The 27,439-nt window shown below is 36.3% G+C and overlaps 1 protein-coding gene across 1 annotated transcript in view; it reads right to left on the minus strand.

The window, feature by feature from the left end:
- Window positions 1-4,592: 4,592 nt before the first annotated feature.
- Window positions 4,593-27,439, minus strand: part of PDZD8 (PDZ domain containing 8) — a 44,486-nt gene continuing 21,639 nt past the window's right edge. Inside the window, exons 4-5 of the mRNA XM_026050494.1 lie at window positions 8,708-8,870; window positions 4,593-6,893 (exon numbers count right to left, since the gene is read on the minus strand). Coding sequence (XP_025906279.1) covers window positions 4,708-6,893; window positions 8,708-8,870 — 2,349 coding nt within the window. The 3' untranslated portion in view covers window positions 4,593-4,707. The remainder of the gene's footprint in view (window positions 6,894-8,707; window positions 8,871-27,439) is intronic.

A 27,439-nucleotide genomic window follows, 5' to 3' on the forward strand; every position in this document is an offset into this window, starting at 1 on the left:
ATAGCTTTTATTTGATATACTTTGATGAAGTAACTGGATAGCTTCATCTGTCTCACACACAGGGTAAAAAGGCATGTATGAATGTAAATGGTTCCTTTCATTCAAAGGGAGTAAGAACTGCATAAAAGATAGGGCAAGTATTTATATTCTTATGTCCTGGTTCTTATTTTTAAACACGTCAATTTTAAGTGACTAGTTAAGAAAGCTGCAGTATGATGGCTCTTAGTTCGACAGAGTACTGCAACTAAGATGATGCCTTTAGTAGTTAGAATAAGAAAGTATTTTACATGCATTTATATGCATCCCTAGAAATTGCATATTTATATATATTTATTTTCAAAAATGAAGTAAAGAATATCATTTTTAAAAATAGTAAGAATCAAGCTTGTGCCAATATCAATATTCGGGGACAAATGCAGAAAATGCACTGCATTAGACTGTATCTGCACTAAGGAAAACCTGATTCTGAAAGAAAGCATTTTAAAAAATCACAGTGTCCTTATCTATTGTGGTGTATGTTTTTTATTGGTAAATTAAAATCTTTATGTGCCTTCTTTCATGTAACTGCGGATGTTTTATGTATTTCAGCATAGATACTATGTTTACATATAGTTTTGTAAAGTGTATATACTATGGTCAGAAAAAAATGAAAAAAAAACAGTGGATCAAACTTAAGTATAACTTTGTCAATAATTATGCATTCAGAGTGCAGTAAAATAAAGTAATCTAAAATAAGGTCATGACCTATTGTAATAAAACCTAGCAAAAAAAAAAAAAAAAAAAACAAACCTCTCTCATATCATGATGTACTTTCAATACTGTGGCTTAATCCATCCTGGGGAGGGGGAGAAGCAGCTGCTGAAGATTTCAGCTCCTGGGAAAACCCTCCTCATGCTGGTCCAGCCAATCTGTCCTTGCAGAGAAACGTTTTTGCTCCAGGTGATAGATGTGCTACATGCTGAAGTATCTGGCTGGCCAACCACCTACCCTGTGGCTGCTGAGCTGAGCTGGAGCTTTTGCAGAAGGGAGAAGGACAAGGAGTACCCGGCGAGGAAATGTGCCTCAATGTAGAACTTGTGCAGAACGGAGGGTTTAAGGAAAGCAGAATATTCTGAGAGAACATCACRGGAGGATTAAATGGTCTGAAAGATCAAGCAGTAAGTCCTGCAGGGAATTTGAAAATTCACTTATCCTAGCAGCAGATTTTATATTAGTTTATCTTCTATTGTAKTCTTTTGAATGCAAAGCAATGAAATTTCTTCCCTTAAGATCAAGTATGTGAAACCAATCTATGATGCATACAGTAGGCACCGGGATGTGGCAATATGTTGAATACTTCTCTGCCACTCRATGGCTAACAACTGTGCTGATGGAAATGGGCTTGGTGAATGATGTGCATCATTTGGATGCTTAAAATTCCCCCCAAAAGAAACCACATTCAGTAAAATAATTTTAGTTAGTAGCAAACTCAGTAGCCTGACCAATTTGAACCCAGAATGCTAATTTGGAATTCTATACAGTATGTTGAATTATCGTATTGCTTAAAATTTATATATGTACACATATATTAAAAGTAATGGAAAAGATTAACTTAAAACAAAAAGGTATGAGCMTAGAACAACTTAAAAAATTGTTTCTATAATTTCAAGGAAAAAAAMCACCCAAAAACCAGAAAGGCAAGGTAAGGAGGCTCACGTTATTGACCCTGTTGCTCTTGCACACACGAAGCCGGGTTTCTGCTCTGCCTCCGCACGCCAGCACTTGGGGCTGCTGCTGAGGGACACGTGCAGCTCTCTGTATAACCTCGTCTAACCTAAAACTGATGGGAAGAAAATAAGCCATTAAATGGGAAGGACGTGTTTAATTCCCCTCTTAACTTTTTCTGAAGGCCATAAGAAGACAGAAGAATTTCTTTTGACAATTTATTTCTCTTCATGAGCCTCTATCTGTAGTCGCTATGATTACTAAGAGAACGGCAGTATTACTTGTGCACTGCTTAGAGGTCGTTAAAAGTAAATAAATGGTCAGCATTTTTAGCATTTTTATACATGTAGCTATATACATCAAAAATGAAAAAGTCTTTGTCATTTTGAAAAAGTCTTTGTCTATTATGTAGAATAAAAATAAATGCATGTCCATTACAAAAAAAAAAAAAAGCATAAAACCCAATTTTTTCAGCAGCCAGTAACTTTAGTTAATGCAAAATGTGTTATTTTTCTCCCAAGATAATTTTCTGTTAATGACTTCAGATGATAAGCTACTGGAATAAAAAAAAAAATATTAACACAGTGCAAAGAAGTTTATAATTTAGCAAAACTATTTTATTAAAGCTTATTCTCATGATAAAATAATAGCCAACAAAATCATATTAGGCAGARTTTCTGTAAATGTGTGTAGCTGCCACCTATTCAGATATCACTAAGTCAAGATAGTTGTTTTCTGTGGTATTCTTTATTTTCAGCTATTTACAGTCAAGCATGAACAAAGATTACATCCGAAATGTAATATTACATTTTTCCCCTCAAGATCGACCATGTACTGTAATTAATGTCAAATAGGACATGTTTTCYTTATCCATAAAATACAAGGATTTTGCACCCTTTCCCCATTCAGTATATTTAAAAATATTGCACTACATTTATCTCTTACAATCATTAGCAGTACTATATGAGGAAAACTATATCCAGCTTTTCATACCCACTGTATTACACAAGTAAATTTAAAACATTGAATGCAAATCTTTTTTTGTGTGTGAAATTATTATTTGCATTGTTTTCACAGCTCCTTCATGTGTACCAGGGTTTAAATGAAGTACTTGGATATATTTGAAAACTTCTATAGTAGTCCATAAGAGCAAACACTGATGGAGATTTAATGCAGATCGCCACCAATGGTAAGCCACTGAGGAAACCAAGTGGGAAAGTCTTAATATGCACCCCAAGCAATTATAGGTTAAATAACGTTTAGTCAACCAGGGAAGCGAGTTTCGTGTGGCTAGTTGCTGAAGCAGAATTTCAGAAGTGTGACAGGCCTATTTTAGCATGGGCACTGTTTTCCATACATTAACTAAGCAATTATCAACTGCCCAGAGCTCACAAGAAAGTGCAAGTAGTTGCATGTGGAAGTAATGTTTTCCCTAGAAGCTTCTTTCTCTATTTCAGAAAACCATTTTTTTTTTTTCTTTTTTCTCTCCCCCCTCTATTACAATATACAGAGGAGCAAATTTTGTAGTGAAGTACATTACAGGCCGCCTCATAATTTCAAGAAACTAATTGGCCATCTTAGCTCCAACCCCTTTTCCACAAAGGCATTTTTTTCTACCATCAGTGATACCAGTGATAATGATAGCAGTATCTAACAGTACCTAAAAGAAAGATGATATCGTATACYTCATTTCTATACACAGAAGATGAAAAAAGACATGGGTACAAGGAAATAAATAAGAACAAGGGCCGTAGCCACATGATGCCAAGATCCACAAGTTACATGTAGCACAAGACCAGATGATTCTTTTCAAAATCTGCTGGCTGAAATTCTTCTTTGTCTTTACTAGACTCACTCACTGTGACCCCCCAACATGTTATATACACTATAGGACACTGCTCTGGAAGAGCTGGTCTTGACCATCTCTTCCACTTGAGGAGCTGAATGCAGTTTACCAGTATATGATTACCCCCAAATGCTGCAAAACACAATGTTCAGCTATTCTGTTAAGTGTTATGTAAGCGTTCTGAAATGGTAAAACTTGTGGTGAAATAGTAAAATGTTTGAAATCTTCAGTCGTCATCACATGCTGTTTCATTGAGTGCAATAAAATCTCCAAACCCTGTGCAGTACAGTTTTCTTTTATCAGGTTATCAGATACTATAACACTATTTAAAGACACAATTATGTTTGGAAGGCAACCAGCCTCTTTTTTTTTTTTAAATATTCCAATTAAATTAAGAGATATTGGTATGTAATTTAATATTTTGTATTATTGAAGCATGATGCGATATTTCATTCTAAGCTTTTCTTTCTAACCACAGCATTACTATATTTCATGTTAATCACAAGCTATGAAAAGTTCTGTATTTAACAAAAAACATGGAAAGCAAATGATATGCAATGATAGATACCTTTACTAAATAATAATAATAATAATAATAATAATAAAAATAATCACTTTATTTGCTTTCATGATATGTTTGGCAAGAGATAGAGAACTAACAACCTACAATAAACTGGGATGGAGGTTTTGAAGCCTGGTCCCTCAGTGATTTCTGTGCCTGTCACCAGCTTAGGCATGCAACAAGCTTGTAACTTTTTCCTCATACAATGGAAATGAAACATCTCAAAAATCCTGTTTCTTTTTGAAAACACAAATTCAAAAGAGGGAGAAGTATTACACTAAGGACACCACATAWTAATATGAAATGGTAAGGTTACATACTTTAAAAATCAAAAATAAATTATTATTAAAAATAAATTTCCAATATAAATCCAAAAATGTATTTTTAACACATTTTTAACCAGACAGTTGTAACAAAACGATGGTGCCGTAGCCAGAGGAAAACCATTATTATCTGTACTTTTACACAGGCAAATAACTGTGGAGAAGCAGGTCACGTACATTATACCAGTGTTTTAATTTAATTTTTGAGTGTTTATGATTAAGTGCAAAGTATTCTTTTTAGTCTGCTTTTTCAGAGGCTAAATATGCAGGTATCAGTCTAATGATTGAGGTGGATCCACAGGTTCTTCTGATATGTTAATTGTTGGGGCCTCGGTCAGACTGATGTCTTCGTTATCCATTTCTTCTGCTATATTGGCTTCCTCTGAATCTTTAATCACTCTTCTCGACTGCCGGTCCAGGGATGTATTTTCCAAAGCTTCTATATCCTCAATGCCAGCTCTGTAGTGGATCATGAGCAGCGTGAGGGCCTGCAGTCTTTCCCCCGATTTAGCCAGCGCAGTAGAAATTAATGCTTTTTTCCTTGCATCATTTGTCTCTTTTTCTTCCTTAATGAGTGAATTATTACTTTCCAGCTCCTGATCTATTTCATTCTGCAACTTATCCAGCATGAACTCCAATTTCTGAAATCGCTCCTCGGTGGGCAAACTCCTATAGAGGTCACGGCCAATTTCTTTAACGGCGATGAAGACGCTGTCATCCAGACCTCCTTCCTTTCTCACCAGCTTTACCCCCGCGCGCTTGGACGGACTATTTGGGCCACTGATTTCAGTGTCACTGCTTTCATTATCAGAGGTGTTTGGCGTGTGCTTGGGCGATGGCTCTACAACCTCCGTGCCCTGCTCAGAAAGGCGAGTTTTGGGCACCTGACGAAGATTTAATAAACGGGTGCTTGTATTGATGATATGCCTGGTCAAGCCCGTGGTTTTATTAACAGCCTTAGATTCTGCATCTATACGTGCGGGTGCAGCTTGTGCAGCTTCCTGGCCTTCTGCTCTACAGCTTCCCACAGTCCGATCGAGTCTCTTTTCGGCTCCTACACAAAAGGGGGTCTCGGCTAAACATTTTTCTTGACATTTTTTATGGCAAACGTAAGCACAAAGCATGCACTGTGAAGCTGCTTTAGTCCAAACTTTCTTTTTACAATAATCACACCACGTTGGATTCTGAAACTGAGTATCCTGAAAGTTATGCTTGTTCTCGGTAAAAATAATATTGCCCAAATAAGGATCCTCTTTTAGAACTGCACGAGCTTCTTCCTCCACCTGACATTCCTTTTCCTTTTCTAGCAGAAAGTTTGAATCTTCTAATTCTCCTTCTTTTAAATATTTAAAGTGTAAAGTTATATCACCGTAGCAAAATTTTTCATTGAATCCCTTATGTGTTGTTAAATTCCGCAACGCTGTTCTGGTGACTGCTGCTTTAGGTGTCGGTGCATCCAATTTAAATGTTCTAATATATTCCATAGATGATGTAGCTATACAATCTAGAGCAACTTCTTCAAGTTTTATACTTGCATATCCTAAGCAGATAAACCCACCTGCTTTAAAAGGGTCTCTGCACCACAGTGCTACATTAAGGTACTTATGGCATCCTTCTACTTCAAACACACAGGAGGATGCTCTTGTCCTTGGCCACCGACCTAGCCGGATTCGATAAGGAATTTCTGGTGATTCCCACGGTTGATGCTCATCTGCACAGTCTTTAGCACTACGTGCATTTTCTGAAATCCCATCCTTCAATGCATCTTGCTTTGGTGCTGTTACTACTTTTGACACCAACGGGTCTTCTATTGGATCATTATTCTTTACTGCCTTCTCTGTACATTTATCCACGTTATTGGTAGGTGGAGGTGGCCTCTCCGGCTTCTCAGAAGATCCCCCCGCTGGCTCTAAYGGATTTTGAGTTTCACTTGTAGGCAGAGCAGTCTTACTTTGTGGCCTAGGTGGTACTGGAGGTTTATTGCTAGATCCTTGGGACTGTTTAGCTGCTTGCTGTGTCGCATCTGAACTCTCGGAAGTTTTGGGTGCTGTCACTTTAGCTCCATCTTTTGGTTGTGTTTTTGATGTTGTTTGATAGTTTCCTAAAAGTAGTTTTCGATTCAGAATTGGAGATATAGTTCCAAGTGGCTTAGTAGAAAATATTGCTGCTGAACGTTTGGGACTCTGAGTTGTTGGCAGATCTTCTTTTTGATCGGGTGACTCACATGCTAGATCTTCAAATTCTGAATCAAAATCTTTACTTTCAACCTCAGCTGATATACTAGCTTGGTCATCTTCTGGCTGTGTCAGAAAAGCAGAGTCTTCCAATTGCCCAAATCCATCCTGCAGTGCTGAACCGTGCTGATTGTACCCAACAGGCCTCTCATAAAATACTAGAACTCTGTCCCCAGCCTGTCTGATGAGCTTCAATACTTGGACAGTTGATGTAATTTTAACACCTGTGGGAGCAGAAAAAAAAAAGACAAGAAAAGGTAAATTTGAATATACCATGAAATACTATGAAAATGGCCAATTACAGTCAACAAACCTCAGAACTGGAAAAGTGAACTGTATTACTAACACCAAAAGGAGAAATAGCTAGATGGTTTCCATTTTATTACTGTAGCACTTCATGAGGTAGAAGGGAAACCAATATACACTCTAGATTGCAACTGGCATTAATGCTGTAGTCTTTAAGACTTTGCTTGTTTAATATGATATGATTTTAACATGGGAACTTAGATAGTGCTTTATCGCAATGACTCATGATGTTTGTTAAGTTCTGCTCTATAAATCTTCTCCGATTAGAAAAGATATCTAACCCCTAACAGATGTATTAACTAATTCATGTTAAAAACGTATGGTGTTTTGTTTTTATCATAAATTATGATGCAAATAACTTTACCTCTTACTTGCACAGTTAATGTTTGGTGAAGAAATGACCAGGCTATTACRTACAGAGATATCTGGGATTCTATGGCTCATAGTTATGCATTTCCTGCTGCATTTCCTTCTCTAGCAAGAGAATTATAGAAATAATCCCTCTAAACCCAAATTCACAATGCAATCTTAAAATTTCCTTTACCATTTTGAAATCATTTTCATTTATATTGTTTTGTCAATGCTATCAACACTAATTTCTAAAGCATTATTAACATAYTATATTATTCCCACGGCTTTTTCTTCATTCTGTGATCCCTTGACAGGGATCAATACAAGCCTCAATAACTTTAGGATAAGCTGCTTACAATTCCCTACTATATTAAGTTTTATGTATTCCCCTAATATCCAGTAGAATAAAAATACTGCATTATTTCTTAATGATCACTACCAGATTCCTACCTAGCCCTTTTAAGTTTATTAGCTGTTGTTCCTATTAATAGTTTATCTGTCCTTTTGCCCATATTAATAATCAGCAGATTCTTTCCAAATGTCAAGCTTGAAGAAACAAGATTTCCAATTTCAGTGGCTGATTATGATTTATGATTATGATCTAATTCTTTGTTGATCATATGGTCCATATAAAACATCAGTATTCAAGTTACATCTGGAGTTGGTCTAATTTTAAACTGTATAATTCAAAACTGTATCAATTCACTTCATAATTCCCAGGGATTTTGACAGAAATAATAATAAAAAAATCCACTTCCATAAAAAGTCATTGATTATTTCTTGCTTCAATGTAACACTTTCCTTCCAGTTAAGATATGGCCAAAATCTTTAAATGTAAGGAGCTAAGATTAGATTTCTAAATAATATTAATATATTTCTACTATAATAAATAATATAAACATTTTAAGTTATAATTATAATTTCCAAATAGCACTAAACATTTCAGAAGGCTGCTCTTTTTGYCAAAACTACATTTCTACTGCTCGTTTCACATGCTATTATTTCAAAGTCAGTGCTAAGCATGCAAATCTAGAACAGGGAATGCTGTGTTTTTCTTTGTAAACCAAGCAGATTTTATAGTGACATTGGGAGAAACCAAGTAGGGAACCTCACAGCATAACTGTTAGGGCAATTAAAATATATTTACATTAAAATATTTCTGTAACTTTGTTTTACTCTTTTGCCTAGCAAAGAGTAAATAAAGATGCAAGAAAATTGATCAAATGAATGATATCCACAAATAAAGATAGTGCACGTTTCACTTTGGGACTTCAAAATATCTCTAATTATGGAGAAAGGGAGTCGAGTCAAAGCATGTACAAAACCGTCCTTCCATTTTGCAAGATGGAACTGTTATTTTAAAAGCTGACATATTACTCACTGCCAATCGCCAGGAGCCTGTCTCCCCGCTGAAGATCTGCGGCGGCTGCAGGAGAGTTTGGAGTAACTGTTTCGATTACAACATGTCCTGCATCRTCCTCTTTGGACTGCACGAGGCGCAGGGTTAGTCCAACGCTTTGCAAGTTTCCTTTAACCAGCTCTGCCTAAAGAGAAGGAAGGTAGAACGTGTTGATTAACTTGCTGTGAGGACTCATAGTAGCTTAYCATTTTGCATAATCAAAAATACACAGTTGCAAAGAACTAGTTTAGGGCAGCCACTGAATTCCACGAGCACATTATCAAACAATCACTATCTGCCAATTCAGTTTACAAATAAACGGATCTGAATACCACCAGTTCTTAACACTCACATATGCTGAAAACAGAAAGCAGTGCAATAAATTGTCAGCAAATATATATATACACATATATACATATATATACWCACATATATGTGTGTGTGTGTRTATATATATATATATATATAWAAAARATGTGTATGTTCAATTGTTGATACACAAATGACAACAGCACAAAGCTACACTGTGCAAAACCAAATCGTCTGAATTAGCAACAAATGGTTCATTCTTACAAAAAGCCCCTGTCCTAACAAGCACCTGCTGTACTATCAGGAAGGAGTTTTATTAAGCGAGTACKGAACCACCAATCTAGGTATTAATATAGTGTATAGATTAAAACTATAAAACCCGTAATTACCACTAGCTCTTCAGCAGTCTATACAAAAGCTCATTAGGGGTGAGAAAGCAATTGGGAACATACATGTTTAGCTAAATATAATTAAAACAAAACTCTGTAGAATTTATACATATTTATTACAACAAAATACAACAGTTAAGAATATAAGCAGTTTCCCCAAAGAACCACTTTTTTATATTTATTTTCTCAATCAGCTATAAATTTAACTGAGCAACTTAAAGAATATTAAAAGAAGCGATAGAGGTGCAATCTCTGTAGTAGAACATCATCCACATACATGCACAAACTTCCACGATACAAGATCTCTTTAAGAATATCAAGAATATATTAACTGTTCATCATACATCAATGTCTACTAATAAAAAAAAGTCACGGAAGATCTCAAAGAATGTCTTAAGGAATAAAAAAAAGTGTATTTTTTTCCCCTAATGAGCATACCCTTTGAACTGCTTCAAAAGGCTGCCAGCTATCACTCTGCCAAAGGATATTCTGTCCATTCGAAAGGGAACTGTCTCAGCTCCAAGGAGAGAAATTTAATTTGCTGCTTTGTTTCCCAGGAAGCGAGACACAGATACTGTTTGTCAAAAACCTACATAGGAAGCTTTCTATTTATTTTTGATTTACTGCGCTGAGGTAGACTGACCTCTCCCCCACGCCTGTGCATTTCCTTTGTTACCCCTCACGTTTGACCTGTGTGGAGCAGATCCTCCTCGTTCTCGGGCACGTTGGTTTGCTCAGTTTTGCACAGGGGCTTTTCACAGGTGAAGTGGATCATTTAACTTCAGTACGACCCTCAGCTGCATAAGTCTCACAATTTGCTATACTGCAAACAACAGTATGGTCTTGCTTCTTGTTAATTTTAGTTTTGGTTTTTATASTAGTTAAAATACTAATTGTTTTCTTAACAACACCATTGAGTATAAAGAAGCAGACTTGAACTCACTTTCTAAGCTTGACTGCTAACTTTCTGCATTTCACACAGTCATTTAAGCAAGGATATTTTCTCTCAGGTTTGGCTAAGCTGCCTATGGTGAAAGGCAAATTAAAATATTCAGGAAACTATCTATGCTCAGTAATAAATAAATAAATAAACATTCAAATAAAACATTCTATAAGTATTCCCAGGAAAGAGAAACCTCCTTAAAAAGCCTTTTGCTTTAATCCCTTTAATTATAAAGAATATAGTTTTACACTAGCAATTCTCATGCAAAAACTACATGAGTTTTATGGAGACAACGKGAACAACTGCTATTATTCCAAACAATATTGGTCTGTCAAAAATACAAGTGCCATGAATTTGGCGTGGCAGTATATGAACCTGTAGCAAGAAKCCCCTTAAGAAAATTCAGTTCTCTATGTTATGCAGCTCCGCATTATCGGACGATGGGGAAGTTCCTATTTCTGGACTTTGCCACAGATTTTAAGTACTTGAATCTCACTTTCACTAAAAAGTCTTTGAAAGTTTTGCCTTAAGTTAAGGTTGAAAAAAAAATCCTTGTCTGACTAGATAATGAAATTAACAGGGAAGCGATGAGAAATTTCCAGTTTAAAATGATTAATATTATACAGACTAGAAAGCAAACTATAAGCATTTTTACCCTACTTTCATAAGCCTACAACTATACAGACTTTTAGTGAGGGACTTTTAGGAAAGAAACAGATCTTTAGTCCAAATAGTGGAAGAAAAAAAAATCCCCAAAGGGGATAATAATGCCAGGATTATTTTCTCTTAATGCTAAAATATTTTGGCAATTTAATTATGCTCCTTGAGGGAGACATCTACTTTCAAAATCCATGGCTTGTCTGAAAACCAATACTAGAGCTGGATCTTAATCTCCATAATTGGAGTTTATTACTATGACACGACATTTTCAAGCGATGGTTCATACAGGATGGAGAGTCTGTTAATTTAACTGCACAAGAAACCTTGCTGTAAATTTGTTAGCAATATGCAGTAACTACGTAAKCGGGTTTTGAACAGATCGGAAAAACAAACTGCTAAGTGGATCATCATAACATTTTTACAAGTGTTACCTGATGAAAACCAAACTTTGCTTTACAGTTGCATGAATATTTGCTCCTCTATCCAAACAGCCGTGCCCAAAAAGGCRTGACATTTCCAAAGCCCCCTTCCCGAGGAAGCAATAAGCCTTACTTTAAAATTAGAAGCTCCCACAGAAAGCAAGGGTTAGTAATGTAACACCTAGCAATTTGGACAGAAGGCTGCCATGAGCTCAGAACATTTATTAATTACAAACCATGGCAGATGTGATGACCAAAATAGGAGAAAAAGGCATAATTAGATTTTTTTTAAAAAGTAGAAGTGTTACCAGAAGTTCTTTCTTACAGAATTTGTCCTCTTGAGCTTCCTTTGAATCCAAGGACTTCTTGGAGCAGATCTTAATAGCAGTGTGACTTAACAAGGAAAATATTCTCTACTGTAAGAGTTCTAGAAACCCCTGAGGTGATTTCCAGCATTTCAATCCTTCCGTCCTCCCCACAGGCTAGACCACATAAAAGAAACTAGGGACAGCTGGGACCAGAGACACGTAGGTAGCTCTGCACATTTGGCTTCCATGCAAGGACACTGACTGCTTTTGAGCCTCTAGATGMATCACTGACGGCAGCAAGACTTGCAATATTCTAACAGTATCTGATGGAAAGCTGTTCCTGAAAGGAGAGATCCTTTGAACATAACAAAGTTYATCTCAGTATTTTATCAATTTTGGCACAGTCACAAGCTTTCTYGCAAAGTAAACTGGTTTTATTTATCAACCCAAACCAGATGAATAGTTTTCCTTATTTTTCTGTCTGGGAACTCTGTTTCATCAAATGAGCCTTCCACTAATATCCCAGGCAATCTACAGGCCAGTTCAGCTGTTTCAAGCCTTCTGCAACACCCACCACTATCAAATGAAAGAATCAGAAGGGCAAAATCTTCTAAATCACAGAGAGTAGAATAGAGTTGCTGATAATAAAAGGACATTTATTATCAAGGAGGTGTAATGAGAGGCAGAAAAAACTAGAAGTGGTGCTCTGGAGAACAGGGAGTGATAACCACGTAGCTACCAGGCATTAAAGCAAGTTTATTTCAATCCATTTAATAGCCCTGCTCTATGACCACCTGCAGCCCTCCCATTGCAGTCGCTTGGGTAAGGTGCAAGCTAAAACAGGAAACAGAAAATGCTAAAGATTTCTGCAACATTTTGAAAATGATTCTTCTTTAAAAAAAAAAAAGAAGCCTATATTGTGAAGTATCCTCCAAATTATTTATGAGATACTTTCTGAAATTAAGGCACAATGGGAGAGAAATGCAAATATTAAAAGGAGGGRAAAAAAAGTAATTTCCGTAGTGTTTTATTATTCAAGAAAGAAAAAACTGCAAGATTTCCTTTCATTTTAAAATTAATAAGATATTTTTATGTGGTGCTGTGAACACTTGGGTATTAGAGAAACTAAGTATATAAGCATTGATTTCATGATAAAGGTTTCAGTTCATTTCTATGCACTAGTGTTAGAGCTGCTGTGAAGCACAAGCCCTGCAGTGCTCTCAGTCCAAAATGAGAAGCRTTTTCTGGAAATACAAAGCACAGGAGAATTATGTTGTGTTCCTGGTCTCAGCCAGGTCATTTTGAGAGCCTAGCAGATGTCTGCTGCCAGTAACAACCAGCTTCTTTAATCTGGAATAAAGTTTGAATATAGTGATACCGAACTTCACAGCTGCATATTGCTAATTCAGAAATCTACAGTTTGCTAATATCATTAAGATGGCTAAATATTTTAATGAATATTAACAGAAGAGGCAGTTCTCATTCTGCAAGTGTTTCATAAAATAAATCAGTTTGAAAGGACTTACAGATGCACCAGAATTTGCAGGAATCAAGGAAGTTTAATCTGATATCAACACCTCATGCTCACACCTCATACTTGCTAAACTGTAAGCTTCAATATAATGAAGTTTTAATAAAAATAAGACTAAAAAGCATTCCTCATTATTTTACGTAATCAAACACATGCAAGAAATTCATTGACCCTCCATCAAGTGAAGAATGGYATTTCTTCAAAGGTTGCTTATTGACTATCAATGAAATATTGTCACTGCCAACAACTGATGTGGAACCTGCTGTACATGGAGCAAAAGGCCAGCAGTTTGTCGGTGCATTTACTGCACTGTAGGTAAGCTTTTTTGKTTTTTTTTTTCTCCCCAAACTCATTTGACTTACTACAGTAGGTCTTGGGCTTTCCTGGAAGATATTGTCTGCCGTAAGTTTTAGGAAAAGAGGTAATACATCTATGAATGGACCACGTCTATAACGCGCCTGTAAACTATTATATCCTCCTAGACAGTCCTGCATGTTAAGAGAGGAAAGGAAGGAATATTTCACGTCAGGAAAATAGCATTTAAGTCCAGAACTGGGAACTAGTTGCTTCTATTCTGAAGACTCAGAAATGTACTTTATTAGAAAAACGTTTGGGGCATATATCATTAAAACACTGATATAAAAAACGTTTGGGGCATATATCATTAAAACACTGATATAAAACAACGTTATTCCTTTGACTCTGTTACTGAAAGCAGTTGTCACGTATGAGGCGCGGAGCCAATTGGTCACTAGCTTATTTTTCTAAGCTAGACAGCAAAAGGAAATCACTGAGACAGCAAAAATCATCTGAAATCATCTGAAATCATCTGAGACAGCAAAAGGAAATCACTAATCTTACGATGTAATCCTTAGTAACACTAAAGACAGACAAAAAGCAAAAGTTTTTGAATATTCCGAGAATTTCAATCTATGCTTGAGAAAGAGCAACTGGTTTCTTTCCCTCGTGACATGGTCCCAAGGCACAAAACTATGAGGCTAGAGCAGCACGAGCCACTTGCACTGAATTCTGCAGTTATCCTGCCGCACACAGGCATCTAGACTCAATGCAGCATGAGCTACTTAATCAAAATTATAATAAATTGTTGTCATTATTTTGTCTTATGTTTGTATATATGTGTGCACACATACAGAGCTGCCAGGTGAGCTTCTGAGTAAAATGCCCCTTATGTTGGAAAAACAAATAAAAAATAACATCAAGAAAAAAAAAGTCAGGAATTGGCTACCTATACCTTATATATGTACTTCAATACTTGCTCTAGTAGGTCTTATAGATACCTGTGAAAGCTTACAAAGAAATAATTAGAAAATAAAATATGGTGAAATACAACATTTTTATAATTAAAGTGAACAAAATTCTTTTCATTAAAATTAATTGTAGCTATGTATGTCTAGATCCATATGCATTCTAAGAAAGCAGCATATACTGGAAATGCAAATTAACTTGAAAATTAGTTTACTGATTTATGTGCCTAAATATTTCTTGTGTAAAAGTCAGAATGTCATTCTTTCCATGATAGAGCCTAGGTCCTTCAATATGAAATTGATGCAGATTTTAAAACAAAACAAGACTTGAGAGTAATTCATATGTTTTTTCTTGCAATGTGTTGCTTCCTCCACACCATAGGAACACACACCTTTAATAATAGAAGTGGCTGAAAATTTCCATTATGTTGAAAAAATAAATGTATACTGTTCTAAACATACTGAAATTGTATTTCTCTTCCAAAATAGTTTAAAACATATTTAAATATGGAAAATAAAAATATATCTGAGAAAAAAATCAGTAAGAAAAAAATTAAAAAATCTGTTCCTCCTGACAAAGTCTATTGTCTGCTGGATGGCAATTTTGAGGATCCAGTTATACAACAACAGTCTAAAATAGTCTAAAACAACAATCTAAAATACACATCCCACTGTGCTATAAAAAAATAATCTTCTGCCCTTTTTGCTTAGAAGTTAGAGAACTATTTAAAAATTTAAAAAAGCATAACATGCAAGAGAAATAGTTTGGAAAGGCTAATAGCTGCGGAGTAGGCTTTCATCACAAGTACTTGCCCACAAAAATAAAAGCACATGATTAAAAAAAAAAAATATGCAGGTTTGAGCTACAAAGAAAATAAGAAAATATTAAAGTCTTACCAGAACAGAGTCTTCTGAAGTCACGTTATAAATAACCAAGCAGAACACAAACTGCTGACAAATTTGGTACTGRTGGCAAAGTTATTTACTAGCTACACCGTTTTGGGTGTTGCTGAATAGAGTCTGAAACCACCAGCTTGYGGCTTCTTCACGTTTCCTTGAAGGAAATTTCCAACATTACCCAATTCCAGTGGAGCAGACGGACTCAGCTGCCACCAGGAGACCCTCCGCCAGCTCCCTGGGACTGTGACCGATTTTCCAAAAGGAGCAGGTATCTAATGTTATTTTATCCCCTCGCCCTATTTTTATTTCTTCCTGCCCATTTAAAATATCCTTAACTACAGGAAATTTTCTCCACACTTTCACAGCAAGCGCAGCACCAGCCCCGAAAGAGTTATCAGTTACCTTTCAGAATTACACCCGCTAGCTCTCACTATAAAAAGTTTGACCGACTGACAGCCTGAGTCACCTAAAACACAAAAAGGTCAGAAGTGATAAAAAATTCTATGAAATTCAAGCGTTTTGTCTAACTTGAAACGCTATCTGAAAACCTGAAAGTTCAAAGGGAAAAGTCRTTCATGCTGTGAAGCATTTTTTAAGAGATAAAATTTCCTGTGGAATATATATGTCATATTTTAACCACCTCAATTAAATGTGAGTATTATTTTCTTAGCGGGCACACGCTTTCTGTTTAAACAATCACATGACATTATTAATGTAGTAGTTCATAGTGCAAGTGTGTCAGAAAGAAAACAGAGTTAAGAACTGTAAAATCTATCTCTGCTTGCTTGGTGAAATCCAGAAGAGCAGCCAGTTTTATGAAAAATTAGGGACAATTGAGAGATTTTTAGTAAGACAATAAAAATACAGGGGAAAAAAAAGAAAAAGAGATGTTAGATTTTTTTACTTATAATTTTTTCTGGCTGTGTGAAGACATTTATCTCAAATGAAGGTTGCAGTCTTTTTTCTTTGCTTTTAGGTGGACACTACTTTATGGGCAAGTTATTTGAGAGATTTTTTACCAGATCTGCTATACAGCCAGCTAATGGGTCTCATTATTTTTTGATCTATAAAATATCTTATAAACCCCATAAAAATATACATTACAAAATATGTTGGTAATTTCTCTCTGAAATGAGTTACATATTGGACCAAGATTATATTTAAAACAATAATTTATTAAAGCCACAATTCTGCAAATGTGATGCACATGTCTAACTTCAGCATCACGAGCTATTGGGCTGAAACCAATGCGACAATTCAGGGCAGCAGAGTTAAGCATCTGCACGTCTACTCCCTTAGCACTAAAAACCTTTGACATCAGCAAAATACAGAACAAGATAGTTACTGAACAAAATAAGGAGTTACACATCATTTTTGCTCGGTATTTCTGACACGCTGCTGGTACTGTTTTAGTAAATTGAGTACTAAAAAAGTACTTTTTTTTGGTCATTGTGCAGGGAAACGGGTTATGTGCCATGCAAAAAATGAACTGTTCAGCAATTACCACGAATTGCTGAGGCATTCTCACCGAACAGTAACTGCAGGAGCTGAACAGAGGCGTTAAAGACAAACAAGGCAGCAGAAAACCTGCATTTAACTTGAAAATGTCAGCAGCAGGTAAAACGCAGGCCTTCGGTTTTATGTGTAGCTCTTCTTTGGGAGCAATTTAGTATAAAAACCAACGTGGCTCTTCCTTAAGTGCTCTTACTCAGTCACATCCTTTTAGTCTTTATTAAACACAACTGTGATGATTTCCTTTGGCCTTGACAAAACGGAAAAGATCAATTTTTTTTTCCAATTCTTCTATCACCATTTATGTCTTTGATAGAAAAAAAGGCTTCCTCTAATGTTATTTGAGCATGACTCAGTTATTATATAAATATTTTGCAAAAACCTCAGGTTTTTGCAACAAAACAATACTGAAATAGGCTTTCTGAAACTGGATCTAAACAGGGGCTGATGGGACCATCCAGAACTGCAAATACTACATGGGAGACAAGACTAATAGAAAGTTTCCTCAGCTGATGGTTGTCTTTACATGAATTGTTATTAATTGCTACAATGTAAATTAAGGATATTGGAGATTAGTAGAAACATAAGAGTGTGGACGTGTAAACATGAGTGAAATTCCAATCTGGGATTTTGACTGTTTATTCAAGGTGAAGGAAAAAAATATATTCAAGTGCCTCCATTAAAAGCAAACAAACATAATTATTGGTTGGTTAGCAGGTAACTATTACATCTAATATTAAACTATTAACTTATTAAACAATCAGTTATTTCTCATAGAAAATAGTTACTGTTAATCTTTATGCAGGAACTTCAAAAGTCTGAGAACATCCATAGTCCACAGGAAACACAGAATTTCCACAGTATTGGGAATAATAGTGAACATGAAGAAAATGCTTCTCTACAAAGAGAAACTGCTCGACAATTCTGACCACTGGCATCTATCAGCAGTAAAACTCTGCTCAGTGACGTGCACTTTGTCATTGAAACTGGATATATCAAATGCTATTTCCAACTGTGGCTACAGTAAGATGCATCGCAGATGCCTATTCCCAAAGCAAGAAAATAGACGTAATTCAGAAGCACATGCAAATCACATCCCTTAGATCTCACTACAAAYTACATTTCTGGAAAAGAATGCAGATGGAAGTTATTTTGGAGGCTTTTATTCTGGAAAAGTAGTATTTTCATTAAAGTAGGAACGCTAAATTCAAAAAAATTACAGACAGAAATGAGCAGAGCTTCACAAATACCTGCCTGGGACGCTCTTCACAAAAAGAGTCTAACTTTGAAAAGCAGCAACAAGAAGGAGCTGCTGAAACGCTGCTCCGAGCAAGAGCTCCGTGCTGCTGGAGGCAGGGACAAGGACCAAAGACAGTCCCAGGACYAGCCAAAGCAGCAGGATCATTAAATTAACTTTCACAGTGGAGCAGAAGAGCTTGAGCAATATCACTTGACTCAATCAAAAGGTAGTGTTTGTAACAATTACTTATACAACATTGCAAAAAGTATGCAAAAARAGCATACTTCTCCAAACAAACCATTACAATTTCTGGTAATATAAATTACATCCTTAGTAATTGCAATCTAGGCAAGAATGATCTCATCTGCACTAAAATCAACATAATTATGCAATTTACAATATTATAGGACATGAGTTAGCATAGTTTGTAGCTAAACTGCATAAGTGTATTCTTATCTTCCTGACAACTCTTACATCTGCCATGAATATTAATGAATGATTAGACGGCTATTAAATAAAAACAGCAAGCCCAAAGAGTACATCCCAGGGCACCAGATCATTTTTTGACTGCTGCATTCCCATTTAAACTTGCCAAATGCAAAGGAATTAGAGACCATGTAATAAAATGCTTCAGCAGAACATACATGCAGTATGTACAGTAACCTTTCTGTACAAAGAAAGGCATCCAAACTACACCGGTTGTTTTTAATTAAGCTATGGACTAAACACTTCAGCTTAACCCCACAACGACATAGCCAATAAAGATCTCCCCAACCACAGGCCTACTTTGGGGTTATTTTGTTGGGCTCATCATGTCAGATCAATTTGCTGATGCTTACAGGGCACAAGGCGCTGGCAGGCAGGGAAACGGCAGCTCCTTGTCACAGCTTATTAGTGGCACCAAGACAACAGCACACCTATGAGCTAGGTTTTCATACTGTTAGTGTTCATCACTCATGAAAATTGCCACAACTATAAACAGAAAAGGCCTCTACATCAGTTAAGTCAAAGCCTGACAATTCATTTTGCGCAGGAAATCAATATGTAGCTACATCTGCTTTGCACGTAAATACATGAGAAATTTCTCTCTGGACACACACACAAAAATCACTTCCCAAGACAGCAGCAGAATGATTTAGAAGAATGAATGAACCAAACTGCACGTGCTGCAAACTGGCATCAACAGGGAATCTAAGCTGTCATCCCAACTCCTACAAATACTTCATGAAGGCCTAAATATACTGCTATTGCTATCAAATATGTGATAAAATAAATTACAGGGAGAGATGCAAAAGGCTTTATTTTAACAGATGTCCAAAAAAGTCAACTGCGCAACAAAATGATTTTGTTTTGTTTAACATCTGAGATTAGGACTGTACATTATGAYGAGGCTCAATGATGACTCTGGCAAAAATCCCTTCCACAATTTACCCCCCACAAAATATTTCTTGAAGCRGTAGCACATGTGAAATCTCTAGAGATTCCGCCAGACCTTAAGCTGCTAACACAGAAAAGCAGTAAGAGAAAAAGAGAAACCCAAACAGAGACTATCTCTTCCAGAAATAACTTGCYAAGAGTCAAAGTTGCAAAAAGAAGCACATCAGAAGAACAGAACAGAAGAACATCAGCTAAGCGTTCATTCATTTTCATYGGTTTCAAAGTGCTTTCTGGCTCACAGGAAATTTTATACACCAATCCTATGCATCTCTACAGGAAGGCAAGTGAAATAACAAATAGGAAGGGTCAAGCTCGAAAATGCCTTCTCTGGCTTCAGCATTTCACTGTAACTTCAGACGCTCTGGTTTTATGGCTATTATTTTTAAATGAGTAACAGATCTTACTGAGATCTTACTAGTGAAACATATGAAAAACGTTCTGCAGGCTTCGCAATGGAGCGTATTCCTATTCCCAATCCCCCTTCTCTCCCGCCATCAGAAACAGGGATTGGTTGAGAGTGACAAATAGATTACCTTGACCACAAAAAACAACCCCTACATTTCACCCCTTATTTAATTTTAACATGGATCAAGAATTATTATTCAGTACCATGAAATGCCTTAGAAATTAATATATTTTAAAATCATACTGGAGTATTAAAAGATCTGTCAAATGCACATGCATGACAAGCTGTCTTTACGTAGCTCTACCTTGTGATCTTAGGGTAAAACATTTATTGTTCTACATATTACGGCATAGCCCTTGCAAACCAAGGGTTGCAATTCATCTATTCCAAGTGATTCTGCTATGAGCTTTAACAGGTCTTCATAAAAAATCCTGAAGGGGTAGCCTTCCCCAAAAGATTCATTGTTCATAAACATACACACAATACTAAACATTTTGTGATTATTTCAATATTTTATACATTATTTATTTTATACAGTATTATATACATTGTTTTGTTTTATAAAACAAAAATAAAGTTCTTGCTCATGATGCGAAATCAACAATGCATTGAAAATAACAGTTATATTTTCACCYAAAAAGCCTAGTTTGGACATGAAATTAAAAATAAATACTTTATATTGAAACTTTTTTGGGGAAAACTGCATTTTTTAAATCATCAAAATAGTCTAAGTTAAAATTCTTGGTAATAGCAACAGCAACAAAAAACAAATAGGATTTTAAAATCCCCATGTTTATGAAATTAGATCCTTACAGAAATATAAATGTSCAATGTGACAAATGCTTGAAACATCTTACAATATAACTTCAGAATATCAAATTAGAAATTCTGTCATTAACTTGTTCCCAGTTAGYTACAGGATCATTGAACTCCCTCCAGAGACCAGGAGACAGGCTAATGAATTCAAGAAAGCTGTTTTTGTCTTTGCCTCTTGAGCAACTTTTCTTTTCAATGTAACCTCTGAAACCCTAGGAAGCCTAGAAGGGAAATAAGTACCTGAAAAGTACTCAGTGATAGGTAGGAAGGGCAGGGGAAGGCAGTAAAAACAGCGATTATGTAGGGACTGGAAAGAGAAAGAATGATGGAGAGAGCAGCTAATTAGCCTGGATTACAGAACAGTTATAAAGCAAAAAGAAATTAATTGCCAAGTTTCAATGTCATAACTTTATTTTCTTATTTGATACAGACACAAGAGCAGGAACAGGGCAGAAGCTGTTTGCACCTCTTCTGCTCTGTTCCTACTGACTTGCTGGATAAAATCAGTCCAGATCACTCTAAAATCTTTTACGATGCTGTTTTCCCTGCAGCCACAACTTTTCTTGATTCTCCCCTACTGTAGCTCTATAATATTCATTTCAGCATTTGCAGAGAGTTGTAAAGTGGGCTGGGGACTTGATGATATCAAGAGACCTCTTTGTTCCACAAAATTAGTTTTTGAACTTGGGGAAAGGTGCTTTCTGCCCAGGACGTATTTCTGTGCTTTTACAAAACAGCCATTCCAGCTGTCACAACCAATCCAAAAAAGAAATCCATCTCTGTAACAGTGAATAGTGTGATCTTAGCTGGAACCCAATCCTTTACTTTCTGGTAAATTTGACTTTCATTCCAATGACGGGACATGGGCGAATAACGTTTTAGTGACTCATTACAAAATTACTTCCTCCTAGCAGCTATTTTTAAAGCTCCAGAATTAATAGCAGCTCTTAATTAGCCCAATCATATAACCAAGATTGTTATTCCTTAGGCATTTCTACACATCAGTTGGCAAGAAGCTTAACATCTTTGCTCACAACAGCAGCCAACAGTCTGGTCCTAGTTATTACAGCTATATTTTTAGAAAATATCTATTTTCACATTCTCTTCCATTAGCTGAAGCTCCAAGAAAAAAATATCAACTCTGCCAAGACACTTTAAAAACGCATTCTTTGTTTTTTGATTTGAAAACAATATTTGAATATGGCATGACAGAGGTTCCCATGCCTCGACTAGCATCCACTGTAGTCAGCCTGCAGAAATACAAGTTATTAACATATATTTTAAATACATTTTCCCTCTGCAGTAGGGCACTAACCTCAGGCATACACTCCCACCACCTTTGTAACGAGTAAGGGGATGACACAGCCTGGAACATAAAGTAATTTGGCCTGTCTGAATTCATTTATATAGAAAAACTCTACAGGGGTCTCTGGACTCTCTATGAAGGACGACTTTTTTTTTTTTTTTTTTTAAACTTAGTCTAAATGGGTTCAGATGGTTCTGTTGGTTTCCTCCATCTATAACAATACAGCCTTTGTCAGGTACTATTTAACTACCAGGAACAAAAATTTGAAGCAAAAGCTTTCTTAAACAATTGGCAGTGCTATCCTCTGAACAAGACCATGAGGGATCTCATCCAGTTTCAGCTCTAATCTGGGTGGGATTTGGATCACGTTGTCTTCAGAAGTCTCCTCCACTATTATTCGCACTGTAATCTAATAATCAAGCAGATACCTTGTTCAAATATCATTTACATCTTGTTTATAATTGTTTATACTAATGATTGTCTGAAGTCACCTGCAGCCAGGATTTCTGCTTTTTTGTTTGCTTGCTTTGATAGTCACAGGTTTACTGGGAGTTTCTATCACCTATAAATAACATAAAATAATAAGGTGCTTTAGGATTCTATACTAGCTGAATACTTACAGCTCCTCTCCTCCCATGACCTTATTGCTTCTGACCGCTTACAGTATTACCCTCGTTAGACACCCTGTCTCCTTGGTTATGCAGCTGAACTGCTGCAGTTACTCATTATCACACCTGGTCTCCAGCACTAACTTAGTAGCCATTATTTGCTTTTACTCACCACTGTTCCTGCTTTCTCCTTTAATTATTAACAGATATTAAACCTAAGTGCTGCTTASAGAATTGATCTGGGTAAGTAACACACTTCCTAATGTCCAGAGAATTTTTCTTACTGGAAGCTTTCAGAGAAACTCTAGCTAACTCTGGACTCTTATCTTCTCTCATCAAGGCTGCTTAACCAGCTCTTACCAGAGCCTTCCAAATTTGACTCCTATCACATATCTTAGCCCACACAGATTAAGAGTCATCTTCAAGTCCAAACCATGTATCTTCAATCTTTTCTTTCCTCCCAATCTCCCATCCCATTTTTATCATTCCTAATACAACAGCAGCAAAATCCRACTTCTTGACTCTCCCTCATGTTCCTGTATATCTAACACCAAAACACAAGAAAGTCAAGAATTTTACTCTCATAATCAGAATTCTATTCTAGTAAATACAAGCACTAAACTTCACCCTGATGTAAAGCAACAAATAAAACACACGAATTTCAAAATTAAAGCAAATGTATTTATGTCACTCTAGATATCCCCCAAATTAGAATGACCTAGATGGAAGAACGCACACCTGTACAGCATTGCTACCTATCTTCTTCCCTGTTGAGCTAATTTACAGGATTAGGGTTGCAAATATAGGATATGTCCTCTCTTGCCCATGTTTCTGGTCTTCCAGCACTTAACACTCACATTAGACATGCGTTTTTCTCCTATGCTGATTTGTGAAATACTATTTCTGCATAATCTTTAGTCCCTTCATGAAATGAAATCCAAAGCATATGCCTATAATTGCATTTCAGTTCAGACCAGGTACGCACTTTTGAAGCTCATCYTTCTGTTGTTTCCACTTACTGTGCTGTGCACTATGCAGGGTGCCTAGAAGGCACAAATTGCACCCTTTTCAGACCAAGCCAAACCAGATGGTCCCTGCTACCAGCAACGGACAGTAGGTCCACAGGAAGGAACTGGAGCCAGACCTGGGTGAAGCCTCCAGCTCACACATACCGTGGAAGCTGAGCCCTCAGCACCAGGGCTCTCACTGTTAGCAGCACCTGCTACTGTGCTCTTCTACTGTGCACAGCGCCCAAGCACCCCTGTAGGAAAAAAAATCTTAGAAAAATCTAAAATATTCAGTCTCAGATTTCTAGAGAGGTATTAGGGTTTKTCTTCTCCCTTCAAAAAGGAAATATATACAGCTTCAATTAACAACAAATGGATCTGATACTACTTTCAAAATGAGCACCAAAAAATKGAAACAGATATTAGCATTTGTATGACAAATCAGCAATTTCACTTTTGATCCCCAAGGCTCTTCCAAGGCAATTGCTATAGTGCATACCCATATTTACCTATATTACTTGCTCTTTCCTACCTGCCACCATCAAAGGCATCTGGAGAGCACACCTCACTTGCAGTATAAAGTGCTTGCTTACACATGCTGAAGCTTCCTTCATTATTACTGCAAGTATTTTTAGAATGTTTGGTAGCCCCTACAAAAWCAGAAAATCACTTATCTCACAGCAATATTATAATTATTTTGGTGAGCATTGCTGCCTAAAATGGGAAGATTTCTCTCTTSGTATTCTAGTCACAGTATTCTAGCTAGTGGAAACTATAATGACGACATAGAAATATTCCAAACTTCATTCTCATTCATTCTGTATTTCCTCCAGATGTTCAATCCCATCCTGCAAGACCACTGCTACCAGAGTAACATTTCATTGTGATTAAGGAGGGAGAAAGGAAGGAAAACAAGTCATTTTGAAGTAATGTTGATTACAACAAAGGTAAGGTATGTTACTCTAGTACCAACACTGTTATCTTGATTCCAAGAATGCAAACCAGTTAACTCACTTGAGCTCATAAAAACAGCAACATAAGAGACACTTTGAGGGGATGGGGGGTGAGGGTAGGCATAAAAAGGGACTGTTATAACCCTTGTTACAATAACTTCTTGTTAGGTGCTTATATTCATCATCTCCTTAAGATCCAGATAAACTGAGATATTTTGAGGGGTATTAAAAGTTTCCTAAGTTGTTTAAATCCTTCAGCACTTAACACTGCCAAGAAAMTGATCTTAGATACCCATACAGTAAATTAAATTTTCATTTGGTTTGAGATACTACCTGCCTAAATGTTCCAAACAAATTTTGGCACATATTATCATGAAATGTGAGTGATCCATTATATGAGTGAATATTCAACCCACAGCCACAGGTCCCAGTTCAGAGAGCCCTTCTACCCCACATACCTTTTTTGTATAGGTACAGACCATAAAACTGGTTTGTCTTCAGTACTTAAATACATCAATTAGGTTTTCTTCTTAAGTGTATTTTTGGAAATCACGATTTTCCACTCGGAGAAGGCAACACTTGCACGTGTGGCCCGCAATGTGGCGAGCTCCTCATTTGGTAAGAGGACATTAATGACAGCTACATTCTGCCACGCAGCAGCTGGTTAATCTCCCCTAGACGTAACAGCTTTAATGATTTAATGTTTCAATGAGGTCTTTGAAATCTCTCCTTGGGTCCAAACATTATCATGATACAGAAGTGATTTAAGAGCTATAGATGTATTTACAGCACACAAAGGAACACAAAAGCGCCATCTGTAAAGGTACARCATGGCAAATTTACACTGCCAGCTATTTTAGCAGATGTTTTAACAAATATTAACGTAAATAGGCTGGATTTTGCTTTATGTATGTAGCATAAGTTCAAAGTTAAGGAGTCAAACCAAGGAAGTTTATATCAAGAGAATCGGTTCATGCGAGGTGAAAATTGGTTTCTATGAGCAACTTAACAGCAATATTGAGTCTACAGATTATCAAATTAAACCCCAAATCTCAATCATTTTTAATTACAAGAATGAGAATCTGCAGACTGATCTAGAATCCCATTACACTGAATTGGCAGTTTTAGGTAGGACAAATCCATTATTAGGTCCTAATTTGTTTTTCCACYGAACGGTTTTCATATCTAAAATCCATAAAAATAAGTGATAGTTTCAATCTAATTGCTACCTAATTTACAGAAAAAAAAAATAATCTCAACCTGAGAAGAATTCTCCACTAGTACTTTAAAAAAAAAAACACTAGAAGACCAAAGAGGAAAAAAGTACCAAACTGTAAGGATGACAGCTTATTTTTTCTAAAGATAGTTGCGTATATTTGCACTTCATCATTCTAGAGTATGCTGAAACAAAACAAAACTAAGAACAGAGAGCAMAATTTGTTTCCTTGGGTAAGAAATTCTTAATGTTTATGTCACATTTTACATGGGAAAAACATATATACATACASACTAACTCTACGCTCATGTTTTACTGAAAAAGATTAGGCTTGAATTTCCAAAAGCAAAGAATGCTTCCCAGCGAACATGATGCTAAGAAAATCTTGATTTGCTCAGAAAAAAAAACAACCAAACAAACAACAACAAAAAAAAATCAAAACAAACACATCAGACTTCTGAAAATATAAAGTTAGATTTCTAGGTTTAAAGAGTCTGGCAAATGCAAAATCCCACCAACACCACATGCCAAACCCAAATATATGCTTTCAGAAAGTATGTTTTTCAGAAAGCAAACTTCTGTAATTCATTTTGAAGCAACATTTTAAAAAAGAGGAAAGGCTGAACTTGTCACCCTGCCCATCACCTTCTCTCCACTCTCACCACGTGCAATCACCACACATCTGAGCTGCTGGCTGGCTTTGCTGGAGAACTTTGGAGAAGAGGACACAACGGGAGAGCTTAAAAAGTCATTCCAGAAATACACTGCATTGCCCAGAGTGCAGTTTGTTGACTSTGGTCAATAAAGCCCTGTTATCTCTCGTACAATAGGCCATCTTGTTTATGCAAACAAAGTTAGCTTTCAGGCATCGCCCAGCTATTTATTTAGCAAGATCAGCTATCACTGTAAATCAAGTTCTTTGCAAAGGAGAAACACAGCTGCTGCAAAATCTACTTAAAACTCTTTCCTGYTTCCAATATTTGGACATGCAACAGAACAGATGACAAGAACATAAAAAACGAAAAAGAAATTGTGTATCTAATGCATCTAATGATACTAAAACAGTGTCGCTCATCTTCGCTATTTCTTAGAAATGATTTCAAACTCCCTGTATTGTCTACTTAAAAATTTTATTTTAAATGCAAACTTGTATTTAAACTAAGAAAAATGCTATGCCCATTGGGTACAGTCAGTACTGTCTTCAAAGGCAAATTCATCCAATATCATCCACAGGCCTTGCACTTTTTCATTATTTTTAATAATCACAGCGAGGCAATGTTGTGATTAGAGCGCAATATCCTCCAAAATATGGAGCTGGGAGCCCCTGCCAGACAGAGATCACTGATAGTAGCTACAGCCACCGCTCAGTTATGAACTCCTGTCTAAATCTACATTACACACCTTAAAAAAAAAAAACAGATTTATTTCACTATGTAAGAGAAATGTGTGTTTGAGAAACACCTGTTTAATCTGGATGAGTTTTTTTTTT

The sequence above is a fragment of the Nothoprocta perdicaria genome, unplaced genomic scaffold, assembly GCF_003342845.1.
Source record: "Nothoprocta perdicaria isolate Ctin4 unplaced genomic scaffold, notPer1 scaffold_7, whole genome shotgun sequence".
NCBI classification, from domain to species: domain Eukaryota; kingdom Metazoa; phylum Chordata; class Aves; order Tinamiformes; family Tinamidae; genus Nothoprocta; species Nothoprocta perdicaria.